Source organism: Camellia sinensis, chromosome 8, assembly GCF_055761805.1.
Source record: "Camellia sinensis isolate YWXY chromosome 8, ASM5576180v1, whole genome shotgun sequence".
Taxonomy (NCBI): domain Eukaryota; kingdom Viridiplantae; phylum Streptophyta; class Magnoliopsida; order Ericales; family Theaceae; genus Camellia; species Camellia sinensis.
In genome coordinates this window covers 180,328,783-180,343,886 of record NC_138968.1, presented here as the reverse complement: position 1 = coordinate 180,343,886, position 15,104 = coordinate 180,328,783, and the positions used below count along the sequence as shown (strand labels likewise).

Sequence of the window (15,104 nt, the reverse complement as noted above, 5' to 3'; positions counted from 1 at the left end):
CGGTTATATCCTTATTTTTATTATGTTTCATTCTCTTTTTTTCTTTTGTGCTAGAAAGATAATGTACACAATCTATGATAATCAAATTTGGGATGAATTTTTATATGAGAAATATTTTTTATTTGGAAAACATTTCAAAAAGAGTACAAAAATGACTTGAAATAGGGATTATTCAAATATTCGAAAAAGATGTGGAATTCTTCAAACATTTCAAAAAGAATACAAAAATTCCTTAGCAAACTTTGGACAAATGTATAATTTCAAACTGTAGCACTCAAATATAACACTCAAACGTATTACTCCAATGTAACACTCAATTTTTTTTTTTTTAGTGTACTTTTTCCAAACGTAATACTCCAATATAACACTTTAAAAAAATTCTTTAGTGTAACATTCCAATGTAATACACAAAAAAACTCATTGGTATACTTTTTCCAAACGTAACAATCCTATGTAACACTCCAAAAAAAGGATATGAGATTTTTCAAATTATTCCAAAATGATGTAGGATTCTTTAAACCATTCCAAAATAAGTATAAAAATTCCTTAGTAAGTTTTAAGTAAATGTATAATTTCAAATTGTGAGTGTTACGTTTTAAAAAATTACATTAAGAAATTTTTAGTATTTTTGTGTGTTACATTGGAGTGTTACGTTTGAGATTACATTGATTGGAGTGTTACGTTTGGAAAAAGTACACTAAAGAGTTTTTTTTTTATGTGTTACATTAGAGTGTTATGTTTGGAAAAAGTACACTAATGAGTTCTTTTGGAAGCTGATAAAAAAAATGAGTTCTTTTGGAACATTACATTGTTACATTTGGGAAAAGTGCACCAAAGAATTTTTTAGTATTCTATATTGGATGTTACGTTAGTGTGTTACGTTATTGGAGTGTTATATATATTTTTTTTTTGTAATATGGGATTTGTTCTAGGAGGGAAATCAAAAACCTCTATAATGCGAATTGTCCAAATGTATGATTTCACATTTAGAGAAATCCACTTTTATCCTTAGAAAATTAAATCTAAACATGTAAGTGATTACCCTTTTATGCAATTTTTATTTTAATGGGACCTTTGGGTTCATAAGAAAAAAGGGATGGCTAAACAGTTCATAAGATCACATTTTTGGATTAATTGGTGATTCACCCTATATAATATCATAACTTGCTAAAAAGTCATAAATGACACTTTATTGAAACAAAATTTATCCTTTAGGCAATAAAATATTTTTGTTTCAAATGTCAACCAAATGACAAAAAACAAAAATATTTTTTTAGATAAAAAAATTATTTTTTATGTTAAATATTTTACTTCGAAACAAATAGAGTTTAAATATTCTTAAATTTTTAGTATAGGTATTTTGCATTGAAATTATAATTCAAAACATGAGTAAACTGTAGCTAAATAAAATTATGTTAAAAAGTAAGTAATAAAATAAAAGATACAAAATTAATAGTGACAAACCTATTAGAACAAACCATTTGTGGCTCCGGAATCATAGAAAATAAAGAAAAATCATTAGTATATACAATAGAGATAATAAAGAAAAATCATCCTTATGCAATGGCATCGTGTGGCTATTGGTTAAATGTAAGTTTTTCCAAGTTAACATAAGATGACGATGAAAATGGTGATAATGATTAGAAGAAGAAGAAGAAGAAGAAGAAGAAGAAGAAGAAGAAGAAGAAGAAGAAGAAGAAGAAGAAGAAGAAGAAGAAGAAGAAGAAGAAGAAGAAGAAGAAGAAGAAGAAGAAGAAGAAGAAGAAGAAGAAGAAGAAGATAATCTGATCAAATTAATCTGCCAAACTAATCTTTACAAAAGATGAGGAGAGTAGGTTATGAACTATAAATTTTTAAAAAGATAAGAGTAAGATATCGGATAAGTAGTGTTTCAAAAGTAATAAAGGGAAAATTGATCTAAGATCCTTATCCAATTTTTAGTATGAGGAGAAATCCCAATAATATTTTTTGATGCCTAAGGTCTCTCAATGTTATTTTAGGTTACAAAATACCTATTTTACCCTTCTTTATAATATATGTGGTTTTCAATTTTGGAAATTGAAGATTATATTGCTATATATTTTGTAAGAGATTACGCTGGGATGAATTTGACGATGGAGATTTTCATGGAGAACTTGATGATGCAGATTTTCGTGGAGATTTTCTAAGGATTTTGTAGTTATTGATCATGTACGAGTTGAAGTCGTGTTGATTTGATTTTTAGTAGAGTTGAATCGGGTAAATTTAATAATTAGTATAAATTTTTTATTTTTCATTTGATTTGTATGTAAGGATTTCGATTTCATATTAGCTTTTCAAGTGTATTTTGAATTAGATTTTGTTTTTAGTTTTGATCAATGTGTGAGAGAGGCCAGCCTAGTATAGTTGTTTTTTATTTTTGAAGTTGATTTTTCATTCTTTGTTATTAACAATGGAATTGATTTTGATTTTTGAAGAAGCATAGATCAAGCAAATGCTAGAGAAATTTACAGACCAAATCACACAACAATCTTCAAGAATATGTTCAAAACGCAGAGAAGTAATATTTTTCAAATTTATGTAGCTTTTATTACGAAATTGAAACCCTAATTAATGAAAAACTAATATAAAATGCAATTAACTGTGTTTTCAGAGAAAAACTCGTTGGATTGTAGAAAAACTTACCAGAGTGAGGATGAAACCCTAATTACGAACTGATATGCCTTGAGATGAAGATGCACTGCGATGATGATGAATTGAGATGACGATGAACAGTAAAAGCGGGTTAGAGAAATTTGTGAGGAAGGAATGGAAAAGATTTTTGCAGAAAATAATGAAACCCTAATATCGATAGTGAAGATGATTACGAAACCCTAATTCTGCTTTTCTCTTGCTCGTGAAAATGGTTGAATATCAGGACTGGAACTCAGTCGTCAGAGTCCAATTGAGTTTTCTTGATTTATTGTGAAGGATATTTTGGTCCAAGAAATAAATAAAAAGCGCACATTCTAGTTGAGAGACCTAAGGTATCATCCCTTTTTTTTGGTGTCTTTTATCCTCTAAATTACTATTATTAGGATTAGGGACCTTAAAAAAAATTATTTCTTTTTTTTTTTGGCTTTCCTATTTGACTCACTACTGTTGTGATGGCATCCTTTATTAAAGAATTCTTAAACCTATCTTTGTCGTCTAGCTAGGGGTCGTTGCAATTCGGTTTTGGATGGTTTGCGGATCGGTTTGGTGTCCACATGTATATGGTTTGGGAAAAATTCAACTCGTAATTGCCTGCAAGGCTGGTTGTGGTTTGTGCAGATAGAGCTCGGGGATGTGCGGGCGGTTGAGGGCAGTTTGCGGATTGGACTTTTTTCTTTAAAAAATTATTTTGGAGCCTTTTTTTTTCTTCCCCATTTTGCAAATATTTATTTTGGGCAATTTTCTCTCCATTTTCTAAAATGCTCGAACATTAATAATTAATGAATTAAAACTTATAAAATTAAAAATATAACAAAATCAATTCCTAACACAAACAAATCATTCAAAATCCTAAACTTCTAAATCAAATCATAAACTAACACACCTTTTTCAAAACCCTAAATTAGATCATCAATCTCTTTCAGTATCTACTATTCAACAATATAATTAAAGTAAAATCATTCAAAATCCTAAGCTTATCTAAAAGTAATTCTTCATTAACTTTTACATTCATCCAAAATGCAATAATAAAATAACAATGGTCCAGGTTAAAAAAAAAAAAAAAAAAAAGTCTAAGTGCGGCGGGTTCTTGTGTGTGCGGGTTAAACCGCAACCCGCTACAACCTGCAATCATGACATATTCCAAACCACATCCGCCCGCATTGTAGCTAAACCGCCCCATTTGTATGCGGATCGGTTCGGATTGGGCCGGTTGTGCGGTTCGAATAATCCTATGCCCAGCCCTATATTTAGTTGTGTGTATGCTTGCAGAACATAGAGCTGCGAATGATTGAACCTATTTCAACTTTTCAATTCAATTAAGTTATATAAAAAAATAAATTTATACTCAAAATGATAATTTATAAATTTAAATTTATTAAAAATCAAATAATATATTAAAAATAAAATATTTCACTTTAAAAAAAAATAAATTAAAAAAATTAGAGTCAAACAAGGTGAATTTTTTATCTCAAAAAAATAAATAAATAAATAAATAATTTTTTTAGACAACAATTGAATTTAAAATTGTTTTTATCCACTCAATTTTGAAATTACTATTAGTCAATTGATTCTATTAAAATTAATTTGAATAATAAACAAGTTACAATTGTACGCACATATACATATAAAGTAGTTAATAAATTTTTTATTCAATTATTTTCTCCAAGATTGACTCAAAATAATTTGAGATTTAAAAATATCTAAATGATTTTTTTTTATTTTTTTTGTAAATTATATTCTTTTAATTTTTTTATATTTGAATATTTATATTTTATTATTAAATATTTTAATATTTTAACTAAAATACATCATCTCAGACAATCCCCGCCCCCCCTCCAAAAAAAAAAAAAAAACATCTCGGCCTTATTTGGTTTGTTTTTCAGAAAAATTTTTGAAATTTTTTTTCTACAAATAAATTTTTAAGAGTAATCAAACCAAATAAATTTTTTGAAAAAAAATTTCAAAATTTTATGGGAGACTTATTTATAAGTCCTATTTTCAGACACTTATGCTATGTTAAGTCCTGTATAATTTCTTATAGAGTCTCAAGTCCTATTTAGATAGGAATGTATTCCACAAGATCCTATGAGTTGTAAATGAATGGTATTAATATACTATTATACACTATAATGGCAAAACCATATATAGGAAATTGAATGTTACCATAGAAAGTAACATTTTCACATTCAATTAAAAAAATCAAAAATCTAGTAAGTTTGCGAAACGTAACATGACACGTTACGTTACGTTTATATAGGTGTCACATCACGTTACGTTTATGTAGGTGTCACGTCACGTTACGTTTATGTAATGTCCCATCTGATATGGTCACGTTACGTTACGTTTATGTAGGTGTCACGTTACGTTTCGCAAACTTAATCTATGATAACATTCAATTTCCTATGTATGATTTTACCATTATTTATGATATTAACAACTAATATTGAAGGTAAATATGTCAACAAACTTCACACAGGACTTATAGAAAAATAAGTTTTTTAGTAGGACTATATGTAGCATAAGTCTCTATAATAGGACTTATAAATAATTTTCTCAAATTTTATTTGGTTACATACTTTCCAAAATAACTTTCTCTCTCTCATACACATCAAATCAATCATTTTTTTAAAAAACTCTCTCTCCAAAACAAACTTTCAAAACTATTTTAAAAAAAAACAAACTAAACAAATTTTCGTATTTTTTATCTCAAAAGCTATTCTCTATGTACACAAACCAAACACGCCCCTCATATCATTCATCGTACTTGTTAAAACTTTGATGTGTTATTGATTGATTGATGTGTTACAAGATTGTTGTCTTTATTTTGTATATTACAAGCTATTATATAGGAGAGGATTTGGGAGTAGGTGAGGTAGGTGAGTGGTGGTAGTGGATGGTAGTGGAGGTGGTGGGTGGTAGTGGAGATGGTAGGTGAAGTTGGTGGTGTGGTAATTTACACAATTTACAATTTACATTAACAGCCCCCCTCAAACTCAAGGAGGATAGGTACTAGCCAACTTGAGTTTGGAGAGAGTAATAAAACAGAAAAATAAGCTGACAAATAAAATTAAAAATGGGATAGGAGACACTGTATGGTTGTGTCAGACCGTTGTAGAAGACACGGTATGGTCGTGTCGGACCGTTGTAGCAGACAGTTTACGGGGTCATGTCGGACCGTTGTAGCAGACACTGTGTGGTCGTGTCAGACCGATGTAGAAGACAGTTTACGAAGTCATGCCGGACCGTTGTAGCAGGACAGTTTACGGGGTCATGTCGGACCGTTGTAGAAGACAGTTTACGGGGTCATGTCGGACCGATGTAGCAGGACAGTTTACGGGGTCATGTCGGACCGTTGTAGCAGGACAGTTTACGGGGTCATGTCGGACCGATGTAGCAGGACAGTTTACGAGGTCATGTCGGACCGATGTAGCAGGACACTGTGTGGTCGTGTCAGACCGATGTAGAAGACAGTTTATGGGGTCATGTCGGACCGATGTAGAAGACAGTTTATGGGGTCATGTCGGACCGATGTAGAAGACAGTTTACGGGGTCATGTCGGACCGTTGTAGCAGACACTGTGTGGTTGTGTCAGACCGTTGTAGCAGACAGTTTATGGGGTCATGTCGGACCGATGTAGAAGCTGACCGGAATCAATGTCGGGACAGTTTATGGGGTCATGTCGGACCGTTGTAGAAAATTGTGGTGGTGCACCAAGGGGGTGACTTAGGGAGTGCGCCATGGGCGACTTATACATGATGACTTATACATGATACTGTGTATAACCCCCCCTCAAACGCAAATAGGTGTGAAGATAGAAACCTATTTGAGGTTGAAACAAAGGGATTGATAAAGCTGACTGGTGTAGAAGACACTGTATGAGTGTGTAGATAGGCTGCCCAAAAAATATACATGTAGATATATATCGAGCCCTCAAAAGTCGTGCCCTCAAAAGGCGTGCCCACTTTATCAAAAGATGTGCCATGAAAAGGCGTGCCAGTTTGTCGGGCGTCAAGAGGCGCGCGATGCGCGTGGCTGCCTCGGCTATTTAACTACGACGGAGCTTGAGGCCGAGGCAGAGGCAAAAAACCTGCGAAATCCTCTGAAAAACTCTTCGTTGTGTTGAGAGAGAGAGTCTGTAACACTCTGTTGCGAGAGATATTCTGTAACACTCTGTTGCCAATCCTCTGAAAAACTCTTCGTTGTGCTGAGAGAGAGAGTCTGTAACACTCTGTTGCGAGAGATATTCTGTAACACTCTGTTGCCTAGAAAATGGCCTCTTCGTCCCGCCCTCTGCTTACTCTCTTTCCCGACCTCAACGAGTCCACAAGAGAGATAACTGGTGCGGTGTCCCGTGAACCTCAACCAAACACCACTGGGTTTGCTCCGTTGAACTTTCCGATGCAGTCGGTGGAGCAAAAAATGGCAGTGCAAACGGATGTGGAGGCTAATCAGTATACTTTGAAGGCATGTGTGGAGTCCATGACGGCGGTCACAAACTTGTCGCACCGGCTGCAGAGTAGGACAAATGAGGTGCAGCAGTTAAACTCCCAGCTGGCTCTGCTCCAACGCATGTATAAGGATGCGCGAGCAGAGATAAGCGTGCTAAGGGCAGAAAACAAGGAGCTGAAGCGGAAGGCCACCGTGATGTTCCGATTTGGAGGGCCGCCATATGCTGCAGTGGAGGAGCAGAATGGAGTGATCGTGCCCAGTGGAATGGGAAACACGGAGGCAACACCGTCAAGGGCCGCCCAGGACGGAGGCAAGAAGAAGAGACCGGCGGTAGAGTAGAGAAGGGATGTCGGTGTGTGGCCGTCTGCAGAAAAGAAAACAAATCTGTTGTTGTGGTGATGGTGTTTGTTTTTTTTTTTGTTTTTTTTTGTTTTTGTTTTGTTTTGTTTTTTTTTTTTTTTTTTTTTGTGTTTTTTTTTTGTTTTTTTGTTTTTGTTTTGTGAACCCCCACATGAATAAAAGAGTGTGTGTGGATTTTTGCTGTTGTTGTTGTGGTTTTTTTTTTTTTTTTTTTTTTTGACAAAGAAGAGTAAAAAAAAAATAAATAAAGAAAAAGAAATAAATAAATAAAAAAGAAAAGAAAAGAAGAGAAGCACCTAGTGGAAATATATAAAAAAAAAAAGTGTAGTGAGTATTTAAATGATAAAAAAGATAACAGAAATTAAAAATTAAAGGGGTTGGAGACAAGTTGGGTGGTGTGGTGGGTAAAGCGTGAAGTGAAAGATGAAAGTGGATGATGATAAAAAAAAAGGTGTCTGGGGAGGTGCTCCTCTATATATATATATATATAATCAACAAAAGAGTAGAGTGGGGATTGATTAGCCGTTGGAGTCCAGTTGGTGGTCTGTGGATGTCAATATAAAAATAAAAAAGAAAGAAAAAGAGAGGGTTTAAAGTGAGAGAGAGAAAATATATATATATATATATATATTTTATCTGTGTATATTCAGCCCAGATATTCTCCTCCGTCCACGCACACCGAGAGAGAGAGAGAAAGAGCTTGGTGAGTGTATTGCAAAGAGAGAGAGAGAGAGAGAGAGAGAGAGCATTCGGGCAGAAAGAGAGCATTAGCTCCTTAGATCATGTTCTCCCTCTCAAGGTGTCATGTCCATGGGATAGCTCCCCAACAACCTCAAGAAAGAGGTGAACTCCTGAACCTCCGCAAGCGCGATGTGGAGTCGGTGGCGGAGGAGGAAATCGTAGTTCCGGTGGATGCTTCCGCCGAGAGAGTTCTCTACCGGCAAGACGGCTCTGTCGGCGATCCAGAGCTCGACGGCTTGGAATGCGACTTCGAACTGGTCGCAAGGGATGGCTTCGCAGTTCGGATAGGCTTTGCCGGCAGCGGCTTCGCTGTAAGTGCCGGGGACGCCTTGGTAGGCGACTCGGAGCTGATTGCCGTGAATCGGCGCCGGAGATAGGTCGGCGATGGTGAGCGCCTTCGGAAGGTGATCGATAGGGACGAGATCTAGGGTTTTGTGGCCCTTGACGGCGGTGATGTCGGAGGCTAAAGAGAGGGGAAGCATGTGAGAGGAGTGCTTGTATTCTACTGGTCAAGAATTTCTGAGGAGTGCTTCCGAAGCTACCGTTGCCGACTCGGGTGACGCTGATGGGTGGGTCTGTGAATTGAGTGAGTGATGATCATGGTAGTGTGTTTCAGTCAGGTGCCGAGAGGGAGAGGGAGGTTTGAATTGGTTGAGATCCGGCGGACGGTCAAGGTTACCGCCCGCCGGAAGGCGAAGAACACCAAGATCTTTAACCTATAGCTCTGATACCATGTTAAAACTTTGATGTAGATAAAAAATATATATATATATATATATATAGTGGAGGTGGTGGGTGGTAGTGGAGATGGTAGGTGAAGTTGGTGGTGTGGTAATTTACACAATTTACAATTTACATTAACAGTACTTGTGAGCGCTCTCTGTCTCCCTCTTGCTCCTCTTCATCTTGCCGCCGCCGTCGCTAGCATAGCCTTGTCCTCCTTCGTCGATTGCCTCCGTTCGCCGATTTGGTGACTGGTAAGTCTCTCTCTCTCTCTCTCTCTCTCTCTCTCTCTCTCTTATTTACTGTCCAGATTTGTCTCTTTTTCTTTGCTCTTTTGCTCTTTTATTTACTCTGCTTTTTAATATTAATTTTTGATCTTGGGTGCAATGACCACCGTTGTTTGTTTGTATTAATTTGGACTAATAATTTTTTTTTTTGGTGTTAGATTGTGGCTGATTCGTACTAATCTCTGCTGTTGAAATTGTAGTGAAATTGTGGAGATTTTAGGTACGTAGACGAGTCTCTCCGAAGCAATCTCTCTTGTTCGAGGCTCAATCATCTGATTTCGCATTTCAGCTCTCTCTCTCTCTCTCTGTCTGTCTCTCTCTCTCTCTCTCTCTCTCTCTCTCTATCTGCGTTAACATTTTCATCATTTGAAATTGGTTATCTGTTTTTACTCCATTGTTCTGTGCTTCGTAGCTGTCAATTGTCTGATTTTTCCTGATCTATTCATATGTTTTTTTTGTTTATTTTACCTTTTCTTATTGACTTATTTCCACGTTTTAGAATCTCTCCATCTATTCCTGAGATTCCATATATGTCTATATGTGAACTTGTTTTATTAAGGGGAAAAAAAACACTAAAAACTAAAAACTAACCGTTTTATTCACAGTTCCAGAAATATTTACAATTTTTTTCGAATTCACAAAAATAATATATCATTTTTTTCAAAAGTAACACTTTGCTAAATTACCAACGGCCTTGGGAAATGTTAAGACTTGTTACTGATGTCATGCTTATGATGCATATTTAGATGTTGCTGGCTTTTGAAGTGCAATGTTATATCTTTGTTATTAGTTCAAAACTATCAATTCATTCGTCATTATTTCTTTTAGATAGTGTTTGGTTCACTTGAACAAGGTGGAATTGATTGATCATTTCATCAGAATATCCATTCTCATATTTGGTTCGCTAAAAAAAATTATAAAATACATTGTAAATAGAATTATCATTCATCATTGCAATGAAATGGTCTATAAGAAATTACCATTTCGTTCTATTCCACCTTTATTCCATTAAACCAAACACTACATTAATTTCCTTGTCATTCCCAAATTTATTTAGTAGCAAAAAAAGATAAATTCTTCTGAACCCGTGTATTATAAATGAATACTAGTAAAGCATACATCTTTATGAATATTGGCAACATGGACTATTAATTGGTTAAATATGATATTTGACAATCATTCATAGGAGGCTTCATGGTTGAGTGATTGATGGAGCTATTGTGGGAAAATTCAACTCCAGAAAATATCCAAGCGACTTGTTCACAACTTTTGTTTCACAATCAATTTTTGGATGGTATGCACAAGAATAATGCCCATGAGTTCCCAAGAGCTTCCTAAATGTTTTCCATAAATGAATCATAAATCTCACATTCCGACCTAAGGTGATCACTCCCCTTTTGGGTTTTGGCAAATAAAATACCGATGAACAAATTGAGCTATAATTCCGCAAAAAATATTGCTCCTTCATAAGTGTTTTTGTTTTATCCTTTCCAAAGCGTCCACCAAGTCCACCATCAATGCCAAATAACCTTAGTGGACCATGCAGGTATCTTACCCTTAAAAATATCAATAATGCTAGGTATCATGAAAACAATGTCATGAAAAGTTTTCATGAAGATTCTCCACCCTTGGATTAGATTATAGTGTTTGTAGTGCTTTATTGTATGTTATGCATTCACCATTGGATTAGTTTCATGAAATTTTTCATGATATTTATTTCATGATATGTAGCATTACCCTAAAAATATATCCATTAATGAGTATATAGTACCTACTTTTTCATCACTTAGCTCTTGCGCAATCTTTGAGAACAATAGATTAGCTAAGTAGTTGTCTAGTATGAGATCAAAGATGATAATCTCATAACGAAGTGTAGTAGTCAACAGGCAATAAACACGAAGCACACTTAAGCGCAATGATCTCCTACCTCCTGTGTCTTGGAACCTAGGCGCAAAGTGCAAGCGTGCGTTTGATTGAAGTAATGCGTACATTTTTCAAAAATAGTGTAAAGTAACAAAGGATTTATAATATATACTAATAGAAAAAGTTTTAAAAAATAAATCCGATATATTTATCCTTTTGAATAAAATGGTTAGTGCTATACAAGTGTATAAATGTTATATGTGCAATGGAATTCAACTTGGAAGTCTTGGAGAATGAAACCCAAGAGTTTCTAAAACTAAGAAACACAAACAGGAACACATGAAAATTTTTAATAAATGAAGGAAACGTGGGGGACACAAAAATTATAATTTTATGTATTTATTATATATCATATATATATATATATATAAATATTTCATTCAAGGATAATAAGAAAATGCAACTTGACACTGTTTTCTATAATTTACATTCTTATTCCTTTCTTTTATCATTGTATCCCCTAGTTATTTTGTTCAAATTTGTAACTAGTTTCATTTGTGCCTAAACTATGGTTACATTATGTCCTCCAAGAGTTTGAAGCATGTTTGAATCAATTTTTTTGTTTTTGTTAAATGACATATTTCGATGAGTGTCGGACATGTGTTGGGAAGTGTTTGACATGTTATGGTTAGTAACATGGACACGCTATCTTGTTAGAAGTGTTCGTACTTCTTAGTTGCAAAACGAAACACCTACAAAGAGTACAGAGACTTTTAAGTTCATTTCCTTGATTGGTTTATATGACTCATACATCATAATCACATGAAATCTTGGAAGTGATTTTTCGTTATCTGATTGACCTCTCCTATCTAATTATTTGATTTTTCTTGATTTGATAAATAGTGTTCTTATTTGATTATATTTTGTTTGGGCAATTGTTTGGTATTTATTTTGATAAGAATTGGGATTTGTTGACTTGTGATTTTTTTTGTTTTTTGCTTTTCTAAATTGATGTCCTTAGGAAATAGAAAAAGATTAGGACGACAATTTTTCACAACATTATCTCGCCCTACCTTTGTGTTCAATATTTTCCCCTTATAGGGCTTCTAGCGATATCAAATGTGGAATCCCCAATTGAATTTGGTATGGGGATGATATGAATTTCCTTGTCTCGTATCCTTGCCACCAACCCTCTGTATTATAGTTATATATATCTTTCTAGAATTTAATCTTGGAACATTAATTTTCTTCATAAGAACAATCTATATATCGAACAAAATGTAGTAGAAAAATATTATATGCTTATCGAAACATGTGGCTTTGGCTTCAAATTACTCATGTGGGCATCATGACTTCAAATTAGTCATTAGAAATCAGTTGTGAATTTTTACTAAAGCCAACCTGATGGGGAATCTGTCTTATTAGGGGCAAGGATGGTAGACGTAGAAATATTCTTTGATTGGGATCAAGGATGGTACTTAGAATATTCTCCGACGGGGTTCCAGTAAATAAAAACCGGGCTCATCTTGCCTTGTCACCATTTTAAAAAAAGATTTGATTCATGAAGCCTAATTTGAGAGAGGTAAAATGTCGCAGAGCAACTGTGATCATTAGAATAAGTGATTTTTTTTTAGAATTATATTTATTTTTTTTTTATTGATGCAAAATCACAAACGATACGTCATCAACGTAATTTTATTTTTTTTGTTATTGTGTATTAAGGAAATGAATCATTATCAATATCTTTTCTGCAATTGGGGTTGTTGCAGCTGGTGAGCATTACAAGATTTCTTTTGGTCCTTTTTTTTCTCAACTAAAATCAATAACAGGTTTGTTCTTTTTATTTTTGTGTCATCAGAAAAATAAGGCTCTTGCCGCAGAGGCGGTAAAATGTTGAGCAACAGGGATCAAAATTTACCTGAAGATGTTGTAAATGAGATACTCTCAAGGCTGCTCGTGAAAATCACTGTTGCGATTCAAATGTGTCTACAGATATTGGTACACTCTAATTAAAAGCCCCGATTTCATTAGCAAGCACTTTAACCAGGAAAACAATAATGGTCGTCTCCTTGTTCAGCATTATATTTCCGACATTAATAGATATGCGATTGCTCTTTTCCCAGATGAAACACTTGCTGGCATACCACCTTTGCATGAAAATTTTGATCATCTATAGAGCCTAAAAGATATAGGCAATGTTGTTGGCCCCATTGACGACATATTTTTGTTGCACATTCCTGGGTATTACAGCAATAGTGACCGTATGGCTCTGTGGAACCCTGTTTTGAGAGAGTTCAACCGCATCCATGTACTCGAACCTATCTTTCCCCCAAATTTTCATGCCGTTACAAATGTGGTTGGATTTGGGTTGGACCCATTGACTAGGGATTACAAGATTATTGGGATTCGTGACTATGTTGAAACGATTGGTGATGAAACATATGATCTATATTATCCTTATCATGTTGCTGCAATATACACTCTAGGTAAAGATTTGGGGAGACATTTCGATCTTCTTACAATACCTAAAGACCGTACTGTCTATAATTCTTTGTGTGCCACATGCATAAATGGAGCATATTATTGGTTGTCTGGTTTGGATTATAGTGAACATAGGATCCTTTCATTTGACATGCGGCTGGAGGAATTTAGAAAGATAGAGGGGCCTGATCATCCTGAACCTAAATGGGGGTTTCTTTCATTGTACAATGATTCTATGGGTTTGTTCCTTTGTCAAACTGGTGTGATTTTGCAATCTATTATTGATATATGGGTGATGGAGGAGGAAGGCTGTTGGACCAAACTAATAACAGCAAATCCCTTTCCAGAAGTTTTTCTTCCACGGGGGTTTTGGAAGGAGGAGCTTTTGTTTGAAAGTCAGACGAATGAGCTGGTGTTGTACAACCATGAAACCCACGAGATGAGAAATCTTGAAATCTACGGATGTGGCAGTGCTCTTGGGCTTTGGGCTATTTGTTACAAGGAGAGCTTAGTTTCAGTGTTTGGACAAAATGATGAAGATGGGAGAAGGAGGGGCTACCAATTCTTTGATGCGGTTCATGACTTCTTTATTACTAGTTGTTGCACGAGCTTAGGGTCTAGGAATCCAGATCTTGAATAATTTATTTATTCTTGTCTTGATTGTCTATCTTCGGACTCACGCTGTTTTATTGTGGGTATGTTTTCTCATTGGCTTATTCTCTGTTTTGAAAAATACTACTTTTGTATGGATGCTGAAATTAATAATTTTTTTTAGTAGTAATCTTTAAAATAACCCGGTCTGACATCTGCCAATGCTCAAATTAAGGGAAGATATCATTTAAGTGGAATGTAAGATAAATAATCTTAAATTAATGAAAATCTTTGCAACACTAACACATAATTTTATAAACTTTTTCATAAATTTGGTACTATTTTTTTAACATTAGACGGACATTATTTCCCCTAAAATTAACAATTCCAAACTCTCTTCTGGGTGCCTAGCCATTAAAACATAACACATCTCTTTGTTTTTACAATTAATGCTTCAATTATTTGAATTACTGGTTTATTGAAAATAGAAAGTTAAGTTAAAAGAGAAAACTGTTGCGCTAAATAAATGTATGTGTTGTTACCACTTTTTCCTCCATCGTGAGTCTTTGATCCATTCAAACAGAATGTAAAAACGAAGACTTCATTTGTCTTCTTCGTTGTAATTTATCAATAACTTCCCACTTTGGTATTATAGCACTTAGGTTCCGTGGAGTTGGTGGTTGTATATTTTGTTGTTATCCTTTAATTCCGTGTGTTTGAGTTTTAGGATGTATTAGGCGTGTTTCGAACAGGTTGGTTGAGCGTTAGTCATATTCCTTCTTGTCCAGAATTTTGGTGGTACGCTCGAGCGAGTCCCTTTGCGCTCGAGCGGAGTTTGATATTTGGTTGTCTGCTCGAGCGGGTCTTCTTGTGCTCGAGCGGGGTTTACACACTCTCAGTATTTCGTGCCCCTGCAAAACTTTTGCAGGTGTGTTT

At 34.8% G+C, this 15,104-nt stretch overlaps 1 protein-coding gene and 1 long non-coding RNA gene across 2 annotated transcripts; one reads left to right on the top strand and one right to left on the bottom strand.

The window, feature by feature from the left end:
- Positions 1-9,086: 9,086 nt before the first annotated feature.
- Positions 9,087-11,107, bottom strand: LOC145797349 (uncharacterized). The gene is made up of 2 exons (XR_014338782.1): positions 10,971-11,107; positions 9,087-10,789 (listed from the first exon to the last, which is right to left on the bottom strand). It is a non-coding gene; the product is annotated as an uncharacterized LOC145797349 (long non-coding RNA).
- A 1,559-nt stretch (positions 11,108-12,666) lies between these two features.
- Positions 12,667-14,721, top strand: LOC114285161 (F-box/kelch-repeat protein At3g06240-like). The gene is made up of 2 exons (XM_028228164.2): positions 12,667-13,094; positions 13,220-14,721. The coding sequence occupies exon 2, from the start codon at positions 13,360-13,362 to the stop codon at positions 14,215-14,217; it is 858 nt and encodes a 285-aa protein (XP_028083965.2). The 5' UTR covers positions 12,667-13,094; positions 13,220-13,359; the 3' UTR covers positions 14,218-14,721.
- The last annotated feature ends 383 nt before the right edge of the window (positions 14,722-15,104 follow it).

Coding starts and splice junctions, on each gene's coding strand:
- LOC114285161 (XM_028228164.2), top strand. CDS start 13,360: ATGGCTCTGTGGAACCCTGTTTTGAGAGAGTTCAACCGCATCCATGTA.